The following is a 21,380-nucleotide window of genomic DNA, read 5'->3' on the forward strand; positions in this document are numbered from 1 at the left end:
GGGTATCACGGGCCATTCCGTTACAGTGCTCTTGACATCGGATATAAGGGGGAAAGGGGGGTGGGACATCTAGATACAACCGGCCCTTTGAGGAGAACAACAATGCCTATGCGGCCCGCAATTAAATTGAGTTCGACACCCCGATGCCTAGACCTAACCCTTGCAGTGAAGACACAGGAGTTTTAAGTTTGTGGTATTTAGCTTTCACCCGCCGTGTAGGCAAATGATAGCGGCAAGGTGGTTTCCAATGTTCTGGGACGAGGTCATATGACATTGTCCCACTCAGCACAGCGATCAGCAGTGCGCTGTGTCCACGAGACACGGCGCATTACCGATCTCGGTAAAGAGTTGATGAAGCGGCTCTTTACTCATGTGATCAGCTGTGTCCAATCACAGCTAACCACATGTCAACAAAGAAATGCCAGTTATTGTCGCTCCTCATGCTGACAACATGTGAGGTGAGGAGAGCCGATCAGTGGCATTTGCTCACAGGGGGGACCTGCACAGCTCATCAGGACACTGCTGATCAGTGCATGCCCCAACAGTGCCCATCAGTGATGCCAGTAAGTGCCATCTCACCAATGCCCATCTGTGCAGCCTCATCAGTGCACATCGGTGAAGGAGAAAAATTACTTCTTTACAAGAAAAAAATAAAAAAGTTTTTTCCCCCCTTTAAAATTGTTGGACTTTTTTCGTTTAGCAAAAAAAAAAAAAAAAGGACAGTGGTGATTGAATACCACCAAAGGAAAGCTCTGTCTCACAAAAATGATAAAAATTAAATTTGCATACAGTGTTGCATGACCGCGCAATTGTCACTGAAAGTGCGACAGCACTGAAAGGGTAAAAATTGGCCTGGGCAGGAAGGGGATAAAAGTGCCCAGTATTGAAGTGGTTAAAGAAAACCTATTAGGGTGGCTGTTACATGCCTCAGTTGAAACTGATTGAAATGGAACTAGTTCCATAGCTGGCATGTTGCTGCTGAATAGTTCTACAAAAAGGTGTGCTCAGAGATCATCACTTCTCAGCACCAGTGCAGGATGGGAGCTTCATCAGATCGCTTGCAATATGCACACCGTTCTCCCTAAATGTGTCCGAGTGTTTCCAGGAGAGCTCCAAGCGTTCAGCATCAAAGTGAGTGACGCGATTGACCTGAAAAACCGGCACTCTTCCACATTCAGCCATAATGTGATGCAGAGGAGGGCACACGGCATCATTAGCCACCCTCTAAGCACAAGCGGCTATATAATGGGGCTTTTAGGAGGTGATGATTGCCATTAAACTAAAACTTCTTATATAAGTGTTGGTTCGATCAGTTTGAAGCCTATATTCATAAATGGTAATCGTGTACAAGAAAAATGCCACTTGCACTTCTAAACAGTGGCCTTTATCTGTGCATTAAAGCAGTATTAAACCCAAAAGCAAGCGTATTGCAGCGTACCAATTCTTAAATGCGATGGCTGCCTTCGTTTCTTTTTTAGGCTCTTTCTTTTATTTTCACTTAGTAATCTGGCCAGCAAGTCTGTTTTTCAAAAGAACAAGCTCTCCAGCAGAAGTATCAGTGTACATGGATGGGACTTACTATTCAATACTTGCAGGGGTGCTTAACCACTTAAGACCCGGACCAAAATGCAGGTAAAAGGACCAGGCCTCTTTTTGCGATTTGGCACTGCGTCGCTTTAACTGACAATTGCGCGGTCGTGCGACTTGGCTCCCAAACAAAATTGGCGTCCTTTTTTTCCCACAAATATAGCTTTCTTTTGGTGGTATTTGATCACTTCTGCGATTTTTATTTTTTGCGCTATAAACAAAAATAGAGCGACAATTTTGAAAAAAATTCAATATTTTTTACTTTTTGCTATAATAAAATATCCCCAAAAAACATATAAAAAAAATAAATAATTCCTCAGTTTAGACCGATACGTATTCTTCTACCTATTTTTGGTAAAAAAAAAAAAAAAAAAAAAAAAATCGCAAGAAGCGTTTATCGATTGGTTTGCGCAAAATGTAATAGTGTTTACAAAATAGGGGATAGTTTTATTGCATTTTTATTATTTTTTTTTTTTACTACTAATGGTGGCGATTAGCAATTTTTTTCGTGACTGCGACATTATGGCGGACACTTCGGACAATTTTGACACATTTTTGGGACCATTGTCATCTTCACAGCAAAAAATGCATTTAACCACTTAAGCCCCGGACCATTTTGCAGCTAAATGCCCAGGCCAGGTTTTGCGATTCGGCACTGCGTCGATTTAACAGACAATTGCGCGGTCATGCGACGTGGCTCCCAAACAAAATTGGCGTCCTTTTCTCCCCACAAATAGAGCTTTCTTTTAGTGGCATTTGATCACCTCTGTGGTTTTTATTTTTTGCGCTATAAACAAAAATAGAGCGTCAATTTTGAAAAAAAAATCATTATTTTTTACTTTTTGCTATAATAAATATCCCCCAAAAACATACATAACATTTTTTCCTCAGTTTAGGCCAATACGTATTCTTCTACCTATTTTTGGTAAAAAAAAAAAAAAAAAATATCGCAATAAGCGTTTATCGATTGGTTTGCGCAAAATTTATAGCGTTTACAAAATAGGGGATAGTTTTATTGCATTTTTATTAATTTTTTACTACTATTGGCGGCGATCAGCGATTTTTTTCATGACTGCGACATTATGGCGGACACTTCGGACAATTTTGACACATTTTTGGGACCATTGTCATTTTCACAGCAAAAAATGCATTTAAATTGCATTGTTTATTGTGAAAATGACAGTTGCAGTTTGGGAGTTAACCACAGGGGGCGCTGTAGGAGTTAGGGTACACCTAGTGTGTGTTTACAACTGTAGGGGGGTGTGGCTGGAGGACTGACGTCATCGATCGAGTCTCCCTTGTAAAAAGGATCACTCGATCGATACGCCGCCACAGTGAAGCACGGGGAAGTCGTGTTTACATACGGCTCTCCCCGTTCTTCAGCTCCGGGGAGCGATCGCGACGGAGCGGCTATAAACGAATAGCCGCGCCGTCGTCCCGGATCGCTCCCCGAGGGAATCCACCCGCCGCACGCAGCGGGGGGGGGGGGGGTCCCGATCGGACCACCCACCCGCTAGAAGGCAGGGATGTATATATACGCCCTTCTGCCTGTCCGTGCCATTTTACGGACGTATATAGTCGTGTGGCGGGCCTTAAGGGGTTAAAATGCATTGTTTTACTGTGAAAATGACAATTGCAGTTTGGGAGTTAACCACAGGGGGCGCTGAAGGGGTTATATTTCACCTACTGTGTGTTTACAACGGTAGGGGGGTGTGGCTGTAGGTCTGACGTCATTGATTGTGTGTTGCCTAATATAGGGACGCACAATCGATGATGGCGCCACAGTGAAGAACGGGGAAGCCGTGTTTACACACGGCCATCCTCGATCTTCAGCTCCGGAGACCAATCGCGGGACTCCAGCGGCGATCGGGTCCGCAAGTCCGGCGGTCATGGAGCTTCGGACCGGGTCGCGGGAGCGCGCCCGCGACCCACCACTGGGCTTTATACAATCACGTACAGGTATGTGATTGTGCCCAGCGGTGCCATTCTGCCGACGTAAATGTGCAGGAGGCGGGCCTTAAGGGGTTAAAGCGAAGTTCCACACAAAAATGGAACTTCTGCTTTTCGGGGGGGGGGGGGGGGGGGGGAGAGCAGCCGAACAGCTGAGTTTACGTTCAGCTGTTGTCTCACGTTCCTGAGGCAAGTTCATGTAGGAGAGGGGCGGATATTTACAATGATGGGCAGTGCTGGGGGCAGAATTTTTATCGATGGCCAAGTAAATCTTTATCTGCTGTTTAGTCAATTGAAGGGCGGCTTTTTCTAGATTAGATGAAGATTTCTTTAGTAGATTTGTTTGGTCATCAATAAATATTCCGCCCCCAGCACTGTCCATCATGTAAATATCCGCCCCCCTCCTACATGAACGTGCCTGGGCAACGCGAGACAACGGCTGATCGTAAACTCAGCTATTGGAGTGTCCGTTCGGCGCATGCGTAGTTCCGGCCGGGCATTTTTCGATAGGGGGCATTTCTCAACAGGACACCGGCTGCAGTACACACGGGCCGAATGTCAGATGGTTTCTATTGAACTGGCAGATTCCATCCTACATTGGCCCGTGTGTACTAAGCTTAATTGAATAACATTAATTATCTCAATACAATGGCATCAGAAATATTAGGCAGCAAGTGAACATTCAAGTGACTGTGACAAGGGCCAAATTGTAATGGCGAGACGTCTGGGTCATAGCTTCTCTAAAACTGCAGCTGTTGTGGGATTCCTGGCCTCCAGTGGTCAGGACCAAGGATGAGCTCTGGCGTGTTTGCATAGAACACGTGCAGAGCCCGCCAGGAAGTGTGCACGGCGCTGTGCTAATCACAGCCAGGGAGACATTGTCTCGATGCTCGGCTGCAGGGATCGTGAAATGTCTCCCTGCCTGTTATTAGCACAGCGCCGTGCACACTTCCTGGCGGGCTCTGCACGTGTTCTATGCGAACACGTCAGAGCTCATCCTTAGTCAAGACCTACCAAAAGTGCTCCAAAGAAGGGAAACTGGCTAACCAGCAACAGGGTCATGGGCAGCCAAGGCTCATTGATGCAGGGAGCAAAGGCTAACCTGTGTAGTCTGATCCAATAAACGAGCACCTGTAGCTCAAAATGCTGAGTAAGTTAGTGCTGAAAGGTGTCAGAGCACACAGAACATCAGTTTGTAGCTCATGGGGTTGCGTAGATGCAGACCAGTCAGGGTGCCCATGCTGAACCGTGTCCACAGCCAAAAGTGTCTACAATGGGCATGTGAGCTTTAGTACTGGACCGCTGAGTAATGGAAGAAGGCAACAGGCTGGATGTATTAGGTATCTCTCTTTCGGAAGTGGTTCAGGGGGCGCGGTCAACCCGCTGTGCATTCAGTGGAGGTGTACTTAAGGGACAGACGCCATTTGGAGGGGTTCGTTTTTCGATCCCGACCTGATGGCCCTCCTGGCCTTAGGGATGTTGAGCCGTTTCGTAGCCTCGAGGCCTAGCATCTGAGAGTAGGCCCAGAAGTTTCTGGGGCCTACTGATCCAGGGATGGTCTTTCGCTACCTTATCTATGGAAGGAAGCTGAACCATTCTTGGCACCGTGAGTCGTGTAACTTTTGTTGGAACTATATCGAGTGTACAGTCGGTTGCATGATCTTGTGGCAGAAGATCGTGGAACTACCTGACGAGAACTTATCAAGTCTGTGGCAGAGACTTTCTTGTGTTTCGTACCAGCTGCTAGGCCGGTGAGAGTAGGCCTATCTGGTGGTTGCTGAAATCCAGTGTGGAGCTGAGTTAATCCTCTGGATCTAAGTGGTACCCGTGATCTGCAAAGCAAAAGTACCTGAGTTTTTCCCTGTCCCTTTACCCCTCTGTTGAAGAACTTTGCCTAATAAAACCCTTGAAAGAGACTTTGTGTTGATGCGTACATTCTTATGGACAACTCTTCAAGGACAACCCCTGAAACAAGCGTATGGAACAGTAAGGTAACAGCAGGCCCAAATCTAAACCAGCAGCTCCTTCGGGGGTAGTGCTACAATGGGAAACCATCGCTGATAGGTAATTGGGATTTATCTCCTTTTGACTTTGTGTGTGAGAGTAGAGGGCAGGGTGTGGCACTCTGGTAGATATCTACAGGACCGACTAAAGAATTAGGCACCAAATCATCTGTGAGTACAGGTGGGTCCTTGCAAAACATGAGGTGCCCCTATGTCTGTAGATACCCCATAAAGGCTGAGCATGGGACAAGCTCCCTGACATTAATGGTTAGAAGATTGTGTCACAAAATGTGACAAAGCCATAAAACACATTAGGAGTCTTCTGAGCCCTGCTTTCTCTCATTTCGGCAGGTGTTAACTCTTCCTTAAGTACCTTGTGAGACACATGCATAATTAATGACAGATTTGCTTATTAGAGGTGGAAGGAACACCACCAGGTTCGGTTTACGGCAGAACTCTCGAACATCGCAAAAGTTCGGACCTGACCCACAAACCAAAATAAAGTCTATGGGACCTGATCCTTGACAAATTAAAAGTACCCATTTTGAAAGCTTATATACGTATAAAGTTATTGGCCATAAAAAGGGTATGGGGGCCCGGATACTGCCATCGGGGACATGTATCAATGCAAACTTTTTTTTATTTTATTGTTTTTAAAAGGAGCAGTGATTTTAATGATGCTTAAAGTGAAACAATAAAAATGAAAAATTCCTTTAAATAAAATATAGTGCCTAGGGGGGTCCCCTTAGTCCAAGTATAAAGTGGCACATCTGTGCCGTGTATAGAACCTGCTGCAGCAAAGCTGATGTATATAAAAAAAAAAAAAGATACATTTAAATTGATTTTCCCTGCAAGCTTTCTTTATTTTGTAAACAACAGCTTAGGGAGACAGTCTGCATGATGAGGCCAACATTTAGTGCACTCAGAACAAGACTCAAGATTTTTTTGGATAAACGCTGGTGTCTCTTTGGCAGAATTTGGATGGAAATAACAAATTGTTGCACCACAGTTAGCAAGCCTTATGTAAAGAGGCCAGATTTAGTACACTCAGGCCCAACTTCATGGGGGAAAAGGACTGCCAAATTGTTGTTCATCAGTGTTCTCCCCTCTCTGTAGGATCAGGTTACTCCCTTCCTCAACCTCAGAACCAATATCTGAATCAAGTAATGTCTGTGCATCTCCAAGAAGCAAGCGGCTGACGCGGTGTTCAAATAATTCAGCTGACTCCTCCATGCCTGATGCTGGGGCTGTGAAGGAGGCAGAATAAGCCAAACAACTTGGGTCATAGAGGAGGAGAAAGAGTATGGTTTACGAGTTTAGGAAGCCAGTCCAACGCCTCCTCTGCATGCTGTGGCTGGATAGCATTGGCAACCTCACTAAACAGAAACAAATGTTCCCTGCCTGAGGATGGACCACTTCCACCTTTGTCTGTGGACACAGACATTATTGGCCCCCTCATAGTGGCATGGAAACATCTGCCTCTCCTCGTTGGCCTCCCAGACGAGGGGAAAATAGGGGGGGTATACAGCACTAAATGTTATGCTGTATTAAATACTGCACTACACTATACTCACACTACACAAACTTCTCAATAAGTAACCACACTAACTGGCTGATAGATAGCAAACTGAGCCCTGCTCCATCTCCATTCCAACAACGCTTCCTATGGGAAGAAAACTTAAAGTAGGAGGCGGGACTATGATTACTGAGCCATAATTGGACAAAGTGATCATAACTTTGTGCAATCAGAGCTCTGACAGTGCTCTGTGCCCAAATTGGAATAATCATTCAATTAGAGCCCTAGAATGCCTGTGAAGTGCGCAGTGCATTGTGGGGCACTTGATGGGCAAAAATTCTGGTGTTCGCCGAACAGGCAACGTTCGGGCCAAACCTTTACTCTGCCCGAATTATTCACCCAAATCTACTGCTAAGGCCTTGTACACATGGTCAGACCAAACCGATGTGACTGGTTCGTCGGACCGTTTTCATCGGTTCACCTCTGAAGTGGGCGTACGGCCTGATATGTGTACACACCGTCAGTCCAAAATCCGATCGGGTCAGAACGCGGTGATGTCAAACACACGATGTGCTGAATAAAACGAAGTTCAATGCTTCCAAGCATGCGTCGAATTGATTCTGAGCATGCACGGGTTTTGAACCGATGCTTTTCTGTACTAACCATCGGTTTGGTCCGATGGGGCAGCGGTCCATCGGTTCGGTTTTGAAGCAGGTTTTAAAATTTTGGACCGAAGGAAAACAGACCGATGGCCTATACACACGGTTGGTTTGGTCCGATGAAAATTAACTTCGGTTCATTCTCATCGGACCAAACCGACCATGTGTACGCGGCCTTATACTATTTTTATATCATATTTTTTTCATTGGCCAAATTTACTGTATCATTGGGTAGACTAAAAATGACATAAGCAATTCACTACTTGTGCCATTTCCCAGGCCATACAGCTCAGTTTGTAACCCAATGCTATGAGCACCTTGAGGGTGTCTAAATGGTTTGGGGTCCTAAAACAGACATATCAACCCGAGAGAGCCTTTTCTGGGGTGGTAGTACTGAGTACACAGGGATGATAGGAAACTATTGCCATTATACCGATATAAATTTATTGATTTGAAATGTAATAATATACAAAAAAAAAATAAAAAAAATACAGCCAACCCAGAGTGATAACTTTTTTTCACACAATTACTGATACAATTCGTATTGTATAAAACTATAATCATAAGAAAATTCTATCAGCATCATTAACCATAAGCACTTAGCAGCCAGTCTTCGGCCTTCTCTTGCCGGCAGCTCTTATTTCAGTCTGCTGCCATTGCCTAGGGACTTTCCTCAATTTTACTTTGCACTGTAAATGTACTATCTACTACAAGAAAATAACCTCCACATCCCATGTAAACAAAAAAGAAGATACTGAATCTAAAATACAGGAGCACAGATGCTTTCTTTTACATACCGGCCCTAAGCGTATCCGGACAAGAGCGTGGCAGCCACTACATCCAAAATAATCCAACCAGCAACTCATTCTACACATGCCAGATTCAATAACCCATTTGCAAGATTGACTAGTACTAGCATTGCTACTAGAAATCATCATTCTTAAAGCTAAACCCCAGGGTAGCCAGCCATGTAGCTGCAACACTCACCTTCAATCTGGAGATGTCCCTGCAATACTTCTTTTGCACCACCACTTTCACCCCTTCATTTACAATATATTGATACAGAGAGTGGCACTAAAGTTATCGTATTAGTGCCACGCTCTGCATTTGGAAGACTACTTACTACTGGGGAAAAGACCCAATGCATCATGAGTAGAGGTAGATCGATATTTGGCCTATATTGATAAATCGGCATCGGCCGATTATTATCAAAATTAGGCCAATATTTTACACTGACTGCCGTTCCTCCTCCCTTCTCCACACACAGTGGCTCTGGCAGCATCAAGCGCCGCACTGAGTGTGAAAATGAGAAGTAACAGGAGGAGAGAGAGACAAGCTGTCAGCTCAATGTCAGGGGAGGGCGGGACCCAAAAGCTATATTACACCAGCCAATGGGATGGTATCTGGGTGTAACAGGCGCTTCCTGCGCCATCGTAATGCGTTCCATGGTGGTACGGGCTTTCACATGGAGTATGCAGTGCAGGAGTTTTTCAGGAGGTATAGCAGCGCTATTTTTAGCGCTGTACTGCCTGAAAAACTCCTCGGTGTGAAAGGGGTCTTATTGTTCTGTTAATTTTCACTGACTTCCAGATAAAAACCTGTCTAAATAAAAAGTCCTTTCCTCTCTCCTTGCTTTGAGTGACAGGTTATTTACATATCTAGCTTGGACATGTTTATCATATGTTATGTTATGTTTATCATAATATGAGGTGATCCACAGTATAAAAAGTGAGAAATCCACCCCTCCCCCACATAACACATCCTGGTAATATACAATGAACTGTGGATCACCTCATATTATGATAAACATAACATATAACATATCCAAGCTAGATATGTAAATAACCTGTCACTCAAAGCAAGGAGAGAGGAAAGGACTTTTTATTTAGACAGGTTTTTATCTGGAAGTCTATTAAAGGGTCACTAAAGGATTTTTTTTTAGCTAAATAGCTTCCTTTACCTTACTGCAGTCCTGGTTTCATGTCCTCATTGTTTGTTTTTGCTTTGAAGTTGATGTAATTCTGCTGTGATCTCCACACTTCCTGCTTGTCTGTTTTCTTATAACCACAGTACTGGGAGCTTTCTCACGGTGGTCTAAGCTGTCAGATTCATTTTAAAAACAAAACACTGCCCTGGATTTGTTTGTTTTTGTTCTGTGTGTCTCTTTACTTCACAGAAACATGAAGCCAGTTTAAAAGTGAAAGTGAAACTAGAGGCACATTATAGGATTGATTTTTATCTACTTTTAATAATTTTTAAAAGGAATCAGTTAACTTTTATGTCTCTATACCCTGTAAACAGTAATTTCAGCAAAAAAATGTTTTTCCTTTAGTGACCCTTTAATTTTCACTGAACAATAAAAGAGGATTGCTCAGAGCTGGATTAACTCTGTGTGGCAAGACTGGGCACAGATGATAGGAAATCTTATACTCTCCATTGTGACATCAACAAAAAAAAATAAAAAATTGGTGTTTACATCCACTTAAAGGGGGAAAATCTTCTGGGGCTGAAGTGATTGTGCTGAAAAAAATATGCACAGTGCCATTGAAAATGCTAGTTGCCGGGCTTTCTCTGGCTTCAACAGTTTAGTGACTCAACCACGTGGTTGAGCTGAATTTATACAGCCCCTCAACAACCGCTTTGCAACAAGAATTAAATGGGGCCATGTAGTAAATGCAGTGTGGCATTTAGGGGGTTAAACATGTCTAAAAAGCAATCCACGCTCTGATCTGACTGTAAACACTGTCTAAACGGGTAATTTCCCTTACTTTGTGGGGATTTTTTCTTACTTCCTGTTGCATTTCTGCGACAGGAAGTGTGAAGAAATTACCCCAATGGTACAAAGATAGCAACAAATGGGTGTTGCCCTGGGGTTATAAAAGACTTCAGACCCATCACTGCACATTCACACCAGCCAGCATGCTGAAAAGCACAGCTTAACGCGACCCAGTGTGAAAGGGGTCTTAGCGCTGTTTAAGCGGCACTTTTCAGCCGCTAGCGGGGCACTTTTAACCCCAAAGAAGTGGTTGAAACTTAAAAGCGCCCGTGTTGCGGCATTTCCAAATCGCTTTTCAGGTGCTTTGGAAGCGCTGCCCATTCGTTTCAATGGGCAGGGTGTTTTGGGAACGCTATATACAGCGCTCCCAAACTGCCCCAGAGAGGATGCTTGCAAGACTTTTTCTAATGTCCCGCAAGCGCACCACCCCAGTGTGAACACTGAAATGAATGGGAGGCGGTTTTCATGCGTTATTTAGAGGCTATTTCTAGCACTAAAATGCCTGAAAAATCGCACGTGTGATACGGGGTCTTAGAAGTGTTACAGAATGACACTTCATTCAACTCTATGCATCGCAGCATGTGTGGAAGGCATTGAGAGTTTACATTGCAGTCTATGGCACAAAAGTCGCATCAAAATAGTGCAGGAACCTTTTTAACCACTTCCCGACGGCCGTACGACTATTGACGGCCGCGTGGTGGTTCTAAATCTCTGAGCCGCCGTCAATTGACGGCAGCCCCTTTGCTCGTTCCGAGCGCGCAGCGGGGAACTGCTGTGCTGGCCGTGTCCCTTGGACACAGCCAATCACAGATCGCCGTGAACGGCCAATCGGAGCGGCCGTTTCCTAGGCGATCTGTGCGGCCAATGAGAGATGATCTCATATGTTTACATATGAGATCATTTCTCATTCCCGGCTCTCGCAGACAGCGGTGCTGTCAGGGAGAGAGGAGACGGATCTGTGTCTCTTGTACATAGAGACACAGATCGGTCACCCCCCCCAGTCACCCCCCTTCCCCCACAGTTAGAACACTAATATTAGGGTACACATTTAACCCCTTCCTCACCCCCTAGTGTTAGCCCCTTCCCTGCCAGTCACATTTATACAGTAATTAGTGCATATTTATAGCACTGATTGCAGTATAAATATGAATGGCGCCAAAAATGTGTCAAAAGTGTCCGATATGTCCGCCATAACGTCGCAGTCGCAATAAAAATCGCAGATCGCCGCCATTACTAGTAAAAAAAATAATAATAAAAAAATAATAATTCTGTCCCTTATTTTGTAGGCGCTCTAACTTTTGCGCAAACCAGTCGCTTATTGAGATTTTTTTTTTTTTTTTTACTAAAAATATGTAGAATACGTATCGGCCTAGACTGAGGATAAAAAATGTTTTTTTTTAAAATAAATTGAGCCATTTATTACAGCAACAAGTAAAACATTTTTATTTTTTTTTCAAAATTGTCGCTCTATTTTTGTTTATAGCGCAAAAAATAAAAACCGCAAAGGTGATCAAACACCACCAAAAGAAAGCTCTATTTGTGGGAAAAAAAGGACGTCAATTTTGTTTGGGAGCCACGTCGCACGACCGCGCAATTGTCGGTTAAAGCGACGCAGTGCCGAATCGCAAAAAGTCCTCTGGGCAGGAAGGGGGTTTAAGTGCCCAGTAAGGAAGTGGTTAAAGTCGCTGCAACTTTAGGTTGCATCAATTTCCATTGAAATACATGGGCTGCGACTTTGCATGCAACTTGTGTTCCAAGTCGCACACGTGTGAATTGAGCCTAAAATGATTTTTGCATCATAACTCCAAAACAAGCATTCTGTAAAGGAGTGTCAGAAAAGTATTATAGGTAGATTCAGTAAGTGTTAGGCCGGCTTATCAGTAGATAAGCCGGCCTAACTCAGAATCTACGCCGACTTATGTTTAAGTGTATTCTCTAACAGAGATACGCTTAAACATATCTAAGATTGCAATATTTTGGATGGCCGCTAGGTGGCGCATCCATTGCGGTCGGCGTAGAATATGTAAATGAGGAGATACGCCGATTCACGAACGTACGCCCGGCCGACGCAGTACTTTTACGCCGTTTACGTAAGAGATAGGCCGCGTAAAGTTAGAGCTAGGCCCTAGTGGAATAGTAATGTCAAGTATGGCCGCCGTTCCCGCGTCGAAATTCTAATTTTTTACGTCGTTTGCGTAAGTCGTCCGTGAATCGGGATTTACGTCGTTTACGTCCACGTCAAAATCAATAGGCCCGTGCGGCGTACTTAGCCGCAAATGCACACTGGGAAATGTAGGCGCCCGGCGCATGCGCAGTTCGTAAAAAACGTAAGGTCAAGCCCCATTAACATACAACACGCCCCCCTCAAACACATTTGAATTAAGTGCCCTTACGCCCGCCGATTTAGGCTACGCCGCCGTAACTTAGCAGGTAAGTACATTGTGAATCATGTACTTGCCTCGCTAACTTACGGCGGCGTAGCTTAAATGCCTTAAGCTACGCCGCCGCAAAGTTAGGCATAGGTACCTGAATCTACCTAATAGAATGCATTTTTATATACTTCTGGGGCAGCGACTTAAAGAATGGCAGCCAGGAAACTAGCATTATGAAAAGGAGATGACAGTCTCCAGAATTCTCATATGAAGTTTTAAAGAAGTTCGGAAACGGAGAGATTATTCCCAGAGCCTGGCCCAACTAAAGATGGCCGGACACATTCAATACGATCGTTCAAGTCTGATGTAACTAAAACGATCAAATTCAAAAGGAAAGCAGAGACCCTCCACTCAATCAAGTTAGTAAGCTTTTGATTGGTCTCAGTGTTCGATTGATCTCAAGGCTGGCCAACCACGCCGTCCATGGATTCAAATCCTGACATGACGCCATACTTGTCAGCTGTCACAGCCTTGTCATGAAATGAAGCAGCACTCACATTCATTTGATTGTTCAATATTTTCACTGATAATGAATGATTGAAATTATTGTTTGCTCTGACCTAAAAATCGATCACAAATCTATATGTGTATTGTCACTGAGATTATTGCCAGAACCTGGCCCGTGTAAGGCCCCTTTCACACAGATGCCTCTGCGAAGTGGAAGATCTCGCCGCTTATACCTGCTGAGCAGCCGGATGACAGGTCTGTGTCCACTCCGCTATGCAGAACAGACACGGACACAGTCCCACTCTTCTCTGTGGGGCAATTGGATGGAAACGGACTGCCTGTCCATTCCATCCAATCCCATCCACGAGACGGATGGGGAATAGGACCACCAATTGTCTTTTTGGCAGATTGAATCAGATGGCGGCTGGAGTCAGCGGACATGTGTCAGCTGACATCCACCACGCCATAGGGGAGTGTCCAATCAGGATTGCCTAAAACTGATAGGCAGACCTGATTGGACAGCCCGTGTGAAAGGGGCCTAAATGTGACCACACACAGGTCTGCGCGGGCCATTCAATCGCACACAGGTCGGCACGGCCAATCAGTCCCACACAGGTCATTCAATCGCAAACACAGGTCGGCGCAGGTCATTCAATCGCACACAGGTCGGCACGGCCAATCAGTCCCACACAGGTCATTCAATCGCACACAGGTCGGCGCGGGCCATTCAATCGCACACAGGTCGGCACGGGCCATTCAAATCGCACACAGGTCGGGACGGCCAATCAGTACCACACAGGCCATTCAAATCGCACACAGGTCGGCATGGCCAATCAGTCCCACACAGGTCATTCAATTGCACACAGGTCGGCGCGGGCCATTCAATCGCACACAGGTCGGCACTGCCCATCAGTCCCACACAGGCCATTCGATCGCACACAGGTTGGCACGGCCAATCAGTCCCACACAAGTCATTCAATCGCACACAGTTCGGCGCGGGCCATTCAAACGCACACAGGTCGGCACGGCCAATCAGTCCCACACAGGTCATTCAATCGCACACAGGTCGGCACGGCCAATCAGTCCCACACAGGTCATTCAATCGCACACAGGTCGGCACGGCCAATCAGTCCCACACAGGTCATTCAATCGCACACAGGTCGGCACGGCCAATCAGTCCCACACAGGTCATTCAATCGCACACAGGTCGGCACGGCCAATCAGTCCCACACAGGTCATTCAATCGCACACAGGTCGGCACGGCCAATCAGTCCCACACAGGTCATTCAATCGCACACTGGTCGGCACGGCCAATCAGTCCCACACAGGTCATTCAATTGCACACAGGTCGGCGCGGGCCATTCAATCGCACACATGTCGGCACGGCCAATCAGTCCCACACAGGCCATTCAATCGCACAGAGGTCGGCACGGCCAATCAGTCCCACACAGGTCATTCAATCGCTCACAGGTCGGCGCAGGCCATTCAATCGCACACAGGTCAGCGCAGGCCATTCAATCGCACACAGGTCGGCACGGCCAATCAGTCCCACACAGGTCATTCAATCGCACACAGGTCGGCACGGCCAATCAGTCCCACACAGGTCATTCAATCGCACACAGGTCGGCGCGGGCCATTCAATCGCACACAGGTTGGCACGGCCAATCAGTCCCACACCGGTCATTCAATCGCACAAAGGTTGGCGCGGGCCATTCGATCGCACACAGGTTGGCACCGTCAATCTGTCCCACACAGGTCATTTAAATCGCACACAGGTCGGCGCAGGCCATTCAATCGCACACAGGTTGGCACGGCCAATCTGTCCCACACAGGTCATTTAATCGCACACAGGTCGGCGCGGGCCACTCAATCGCACACAGGTCGGCACGGCCAATCAGTCCCACACAGGTCATTCAATCGGACACAGGTCGACCTGGCCAGTCAATCATTCAGTGTGACTAAAATTACTGAATAGAATACGCACATGTTGCATTTAGGGTTGCCACCTCATCCCTTTAAACCCGAACATATGAATTACAAAGGTTCTGTGGCTGATTTAATGCAGATAAGGCACAGAGTGAGTTTAATTACCACCTTAATCAGCCACAGAACCTGTGTAATTATTCTGTGTTTGATTTTAAAGGGATGAGGTGGCAACCCTAGTTGCTTTGTTCAATATTTGAATCGATTGTTTTCTCAATCACAAATCTATACATGTATGGCCAGTTATCACACAAGTGTCAGGATCTTTGTTTAACCAGCTTGGTTTCCAGAGACACAGCCTGGGCATGCGATGTGTCAGAGCGCTCCTCTCTCACCGATGGAGAACAGGCAAGTTTTACCTCAAGGGATTCCACGAACCGTCACCCAGCAATGACAAATTTCAGATTTAAACCACAAATTCCATTTTTCTCCATCATTTGCTGGTGCTGCCAGCTCTTTGTGTATTGTTCCATGAATCCCTGCCAGGTACACACCTCCTGAATGTACTTACAGGAAGACCATGGAGGTGGGCAGCTGTGCCAGCCTTGGGTGATGCCAGTAAACATCTTTTGCATGGAGTCCTGTCTTATACCGAAAGGTCACTTTGTGATGCAAAATGCTATTTAGAAACCAATAGCGGACCAAGCGATCGATTTTACAGATCGTTATTGTGTATCGGTCTTTTGTCTATATCTTACACATGCAAAAAATATAAAATAACATAAAATTCAGTGAATACTTGTGGTTCAGCCAATGATTTCTATTGGTGTCTCAGTACTAATGGAAAGCTTTGCAGCACACAAATCCTGTTAGGAGGATTAGTACTTGTCAGGTTTGGTTAACTCACTCAGGGCTACTAACTAAACGAACGAACGAACGCCAAGCACGTGCGAATAAAACCCCCAACACATCGATCAATCAGGATCCCTGCTGTGCTCCCTACCAGCCCCTTTCTGATTCAATAGATCAGCCCCTGGACATTATTGTAAAGACTTCTATCCCAACCAAACAAAGCGCAAGAGCTGCAATAGCCCAAAGCTCTGCAGTAATCCAGGGCTGTGTGATCCAAGCACTCCACAAGGCTGGGAGTTTGGGATGGAGGACACAGGCAGGATGGATGGATGGATGGAGGGAGGCAAAGCCTGGCCTTACCTCGCAGGGTGCTGTCCTGTCCATAGGGGGGTGCGCCATTATTGGGAGAGATCAGAGGGGAACGCTCATCAATCCCATCAGCAGCCATGACTGCAGCAGCTGCAGCTCCAGCAGAGGGGAGGGAAGGAAGCCTCTCACAATGTACATGTCACAGGGCTGGGAATCACAAGGAAGAGGGAGGAGGAGACACAAGACTGCCTCCCACCTTGACCCTCATGGCTGGCCAACCACGCCGTCCATGGATTCAAATCCTGTCATGATGCCATACTTGTCAGCTGTCGCAGCCTTGCCCTTGAAATCAAGCAGCACTGATATTTCCAAGTGACAGAAGAAAATGAATTTGTCATGGATGGCGGAGACAATTCATAGAAATCTGACGTCAGCAATGATCCAACTTAGGGGGCCATTCATTAAAGCATTTGCAACACGTTTCTGGCGATGTAGCGACAAAATCATTAACCCCTTCCATACAGGGCATTTTCACCCCCTTCCTGCCCAGACCAATTTTTAGTTTTCAGCGCTGTTGCACTTTGAATGACAATTGCGTGGTCATGCAACACTGTACCCAAACTAAATCTTTATGTTTTTTTCCCCCCACAAATAGAGCTTTCGTTTGGTGTTATTTGATCATCTCTGCGGTTTTTATTTTTTGCGCTATAAACAAAAGAAGAGCGACAATTTAAAAAAAAAAACACAATGGCCCAGATTCTCAAAGGCTTTACGACGCCGCAACACCATTTGCGCCGTCGTAAGTCCTAATCTGGCCCCCGGGTATCTATGCATAGATACCCATTAGATCTGACAGGCGTAAGGCTCTTACGCTGTCAGATCTTAAATGCATTTTTTTTTCCCACCGCTAGGTGTCGCCGACGTCGTTTTGCCCAGCGCTTATGTAAATTAGCTAATTACGACGATTCCCGAACGTACGCGCGCTTGACGCAGAGAATTTACGACGTTTCCGTAGCCTTTGCAACGCGTAAAGTTGCCCCTGGGTCTATGAGGCGCAGCCAATGTTAAGTATGGCCGTCGTTCCCGCGTCGAAATTTAAAAAATCTACGTCGTTTGCGTAAGACGTCCGTGAATGGCGCTGGACGCCATTTACGTTAACGTCTAAGCAAATGACGTCAATGCGACGTCATTTAGCGCAATGCACGTCGGATAATTTACCCGACGGAGCATGCGCAGTACGCTCGGCGCGGGAACGCGCCTAATTTAAATGGTGCCCGCCCCATTTTAATTGGGCGGGCTTGCGCCGAGCGCTTTTACAATACACCGCCGCAAGTTTACAGGTAAGTGTTCTGAGAATCAGGCACTAACGCTGTAAACCTGCGGCGGTGTAACTTAAATCATATACGTTACGCTGCCCAGGAGCAACGTAATTATATGTGAATCTGGGCCAATATTTTTTACTTTTTTATTTAATAAATATCACAATTTAAAAAAAAACAAAACATTTTTTTCCCTCAGTTTAGGCCGATACGTATTCTTCTACATATTTTTGGCAAACAAAAATCGCAATAATCGTATATTGATTGGTTTGCGCAAAAGTTATAGCGTCTACAAAATAGGTGATAGATTTATGGCATTTTTATTTTATTAATTTTTTTACTAGTATTGGCGGCGATTTGCGATTTTTTTACTGTGACCGTGACATTGCGTCGGACACTTTTGACACGTTTTTGGGACCATTCACATTTATACAGCGATTAATGCTATAAATATGCATTGATTACTGTGTAAATGTGACTGGCAGGGAAGGGGTTAACCACTAGGGGGCGTTGAGGGGGTTAATATGTTCCCTAAGGTGTGTTCTAACTGTAAGGGGGAGGGGACTCTCAAGGGGAGGAGACCGATGTGTGTTCCTCTGTACTGGGAACACACATTGGTCTCCTCACCGCTGACACTCCTGCCATGATTACCGACAATCGCGGGCACCCAGCGGCGGCCGCCGGGTCACGAGAGAACCAACGAATGCAACACATTTTAAGTAGTAATTATTTTGCCACACTTCGTGCAAACGGGCATAAATGCAGCTTTTACGGGCGTACAGCGCACTTTGTATGCCTCTAATCGCAGTTCTATGTGGCCAGACACGTCAGACATTTAGATCGGTATTTTAGGAGCAGCATTTGTAAGCTGCACTCCGGAGGAGCTTAGAAGCGCAATTGATGCACCTAAACGTGCATAAATCCTCGTACAAACGATCACATTTTCGGACAAACGCTCGTCCGTTTTTTTGTTGCATGCTAGTCTCATGTCGAAAGTGAGGTTACTCACCAAACAAAATTCTCGTACGACAGAATTCAACTTCAGGAGTGACGCCATGGGGGTTATTTACCAAAGGCAAATGCACTTTGCACTACAATTGCAAAGTGCACTTGAAATTGCACTGAAAGTGCACTTGGAAGTGCAGTCGCTGTAAATCCGATGGGGACATGCAAGGAAAAAAAAAACAGCATTTTAGCTTCCACATGATTGGATGATAAAATCAGCAGAGCTTCCCCTCATTTCAGGTCTACCCATCAGATTTACAGGGACTGCACTTCCAAGTGCAATTTCAAGAGCACTTTTCACTTGTAGTGGATTTGCCTCTCGAAAAATAACCCCCCATGTGCTGAATAAGGATGTGAGCTCAGACGTGTTCGCAACCCGCACGTGCAGAGTGCGCCAGGAAGTCAGCACTGCACAGCGCTAATCACAGGCAGACATTTCTCGATCTCTGCAGCCGCGTATCAGGACAATGTCTCACTGCCTGTGATTAGCGCACAGCAGTTCCGACTTCCTGGAGGGCTCTGCACGTGCGAGTTGCGAACTCGCCTGAGCTCATTCTTACTGATGAATCATTTTGTATGTATTCTTTCGCTTCTGAGCATGCGTAGTCTGCATCCTACGATTTTTTTTCAGATGAAAATCGTACTAATGAAACAAAAATCGGACGTTGCGTTCACATATGATTAAAATGTTATAGTCTGCACTTTCAGCTTCTGTCGTACGAAAATTCTGATACTAACGATCCGGAAATCGGCAGATCGTTCTGCAGCCAAAATTGTACTTCCGATTATCGTATTGTGTGTATGGGCCTCATGAGTGTACATTAACTGGTTGCCGACCAGCCGTCGTCGTTTTACGGCGGCAGGTCGGCGCCTCTGCGCGAGAGCACGTAATATAACGTCGGCTCTCGCGCAGGCCACTAGGGGCGCGTGCGCGCCCCCGACTCCCGTGCGCGTGCCCGGCGGGCGCGATTGCCGCCGGGCACACGCGATCGCTCATTACAAAGCGAGGACCGGGAGCTGTGTGTGTAAACACAGCTCCCGGTCCTGTCAGGGAGAGAAATGCTGATCCTCTGATGTATGAACAGAAGATCAGTCATTTCCCCTAGTGAGGCCACCCCCCCTACAGTTAGAACACACCCAGGGAACATACTTAACCCCTTCCTCGCCCCCTAGTGTTAACCCCTTCACTGCCAGTGGCATTTGTATAGTAATTCATTGCATTTTTAAAGCACTGATCGCTAAAAAATGCCAATGGTCCCAAAAATGTGTCAAAAGTGTCCGAAGAGTCCGCCATAATGTTGCAGTACCGGAAAAAAAATCGCTGATCGCCGCCATTACTAGTAAAAAAAAAATATTAATAAAAATGCCATAAAAATACCCCCTATTTTGTAAACGCTATAACTTTTGTGCAAACCAATCAATAAACGCTTATTGCGATTTTTTTTTTTACGAAAAATATGTAGAAGAAAACGTATCGGCCTAAACTGAGGGAAAAAAACGTTTTTTTTTATATATTTTTGGGGGATATTTATTATAGCAAAAAGTAAAAATATTCATTTTTTTCAAAATTGTCGCTCTATTTTTGTTTATAGCGCAAAAACTAAAAACCGCAGAGGTGATCAAATACCACCAAAAGAAAGCTCTATTTGTGGGGGAAAAAGGACGCCAATTTTGTTTGGGAGCCACGTCGCACGACCGCGCAATTGTCAGTTAAAGCGACGCAGTGCCGAATCGCAAAAAGTGCTCTGGTCTTTGACCAGCAATATGATCCGGGGGTTAAGTGGTTAAGGGGCGATTCAGAGCACACAAACCAACTCCAGATCTGGATGCATTGCATTTGCTTTTTTTTTTTTGCTGGGGGTCTGGTGCGTTTTTGATGCATTTCCGTGCATTCTGGTGCATTTTTGTTGTGTTTTACCGCGTTACAGTACAGTGCAGGAAAAATGTTCTACTTTTTTTGGAACTGAAACGCCCTGGAACTGACTGCACTCTGCACTGGTGTGAACCACTGGAAACCATAGAACCTACTTTCCATGCGTTTTTGTTGCAGAAAAAAAAAAAACACACGTGGTCACATGTGGTGTGACGTGGTCCTTATTCTAATAGCCAGAATTTTTTTTATTCTGGCCAGTGGAATGTGTTTATTCTCAAAACCATACATGCATAAATGCAACAGTAAAGGTATTTTTATGGCAAGTTCTGGTAGAATAAATGCAGCGTGAATTCATATGCCTGTGTGCAAAAGACCTTACTCTATAGTGCTACTGCTGAGACAAATACATAGCGAAAAACCACCATCTGTAATTAACCACTTCCCGCCCAGTCAATGGACAATTGACGTCCTGCAGGATCTCATGCCGGCGCGTGCCCGTGGGGGATCACAGCGCGGCGATTAGTGGTGCGGGGTGTCAGTCTGACACCCTGCATCTCCGATCTCGGTAAAGAGCCTCCGGCCTCCAGCCGTGTCCAAACATGGCTGATCACGATGTAAACAGGAAGAGCCGTTGATCGGCTCTTCCTCACTCGCGTCTGATAGACGGCGGCTCCCCTGACAGAAGGGGTTCACGCTGATTGTTTATCAGCGCAGCCCCCCCTCGGTTGC

General features: G+C 45.7%; 2 protein-coding genes across 2 annotated transcripts in view; one reads left to right on the forward strand and one right to left on the reverse strand.

Moving 5' to 3' along the window:
- Positions 1-16,760, reverse strand: part of PIP4P2 (phosphatidylinositol-4,5-bisphosphate 4-phosphatase 2) — an 84,117-nt gene extending 67,357 nt beyond the window's left edge. Inside the window, exon 1 of the mRNA XM_040354617.1 lies at positions 16,506-16,760. Coding sequence (XP_040210551.1) covers positions 16,506-16,593 — 88 coding nt within the window. The 5' untranslated portion in view covers positions 16,594-16,760. The remainder of the gene's footprint in view (positions 1-16,505) is intronic.
- Positions 15,561-21,380, forward strand: part of OTUD6B (OTU deubiquitinase 6B) — a 52,772-nt gene continuing 46,952 nt past the window's right edge. Inside the window, exon 1 of the mRNA XM_040354616.1 lies at positions 15,561-15,701. Coding sequence (XP_040210550.1) covers positions 15,659-15,701 — 43 coding nt within the window. The 5' untranslated portion in view covers positions 15,561-15,658. The remainder of the gene's footprint in view (positions 15,702-21,380) is intronic.

Source organism: Rana temporaria, chromosome 5 (assembly GCF_905171775.1).
Source record: "Rana temporaria chromosome 5, aRanTem1.1, whole genome shotgun sequence".
Classification (NCBI taxonomy): Eukaryota; Metazoa; Chordata; class Amphibia; order Anura; family Ranidae; genus Rana; species Rana temporaria.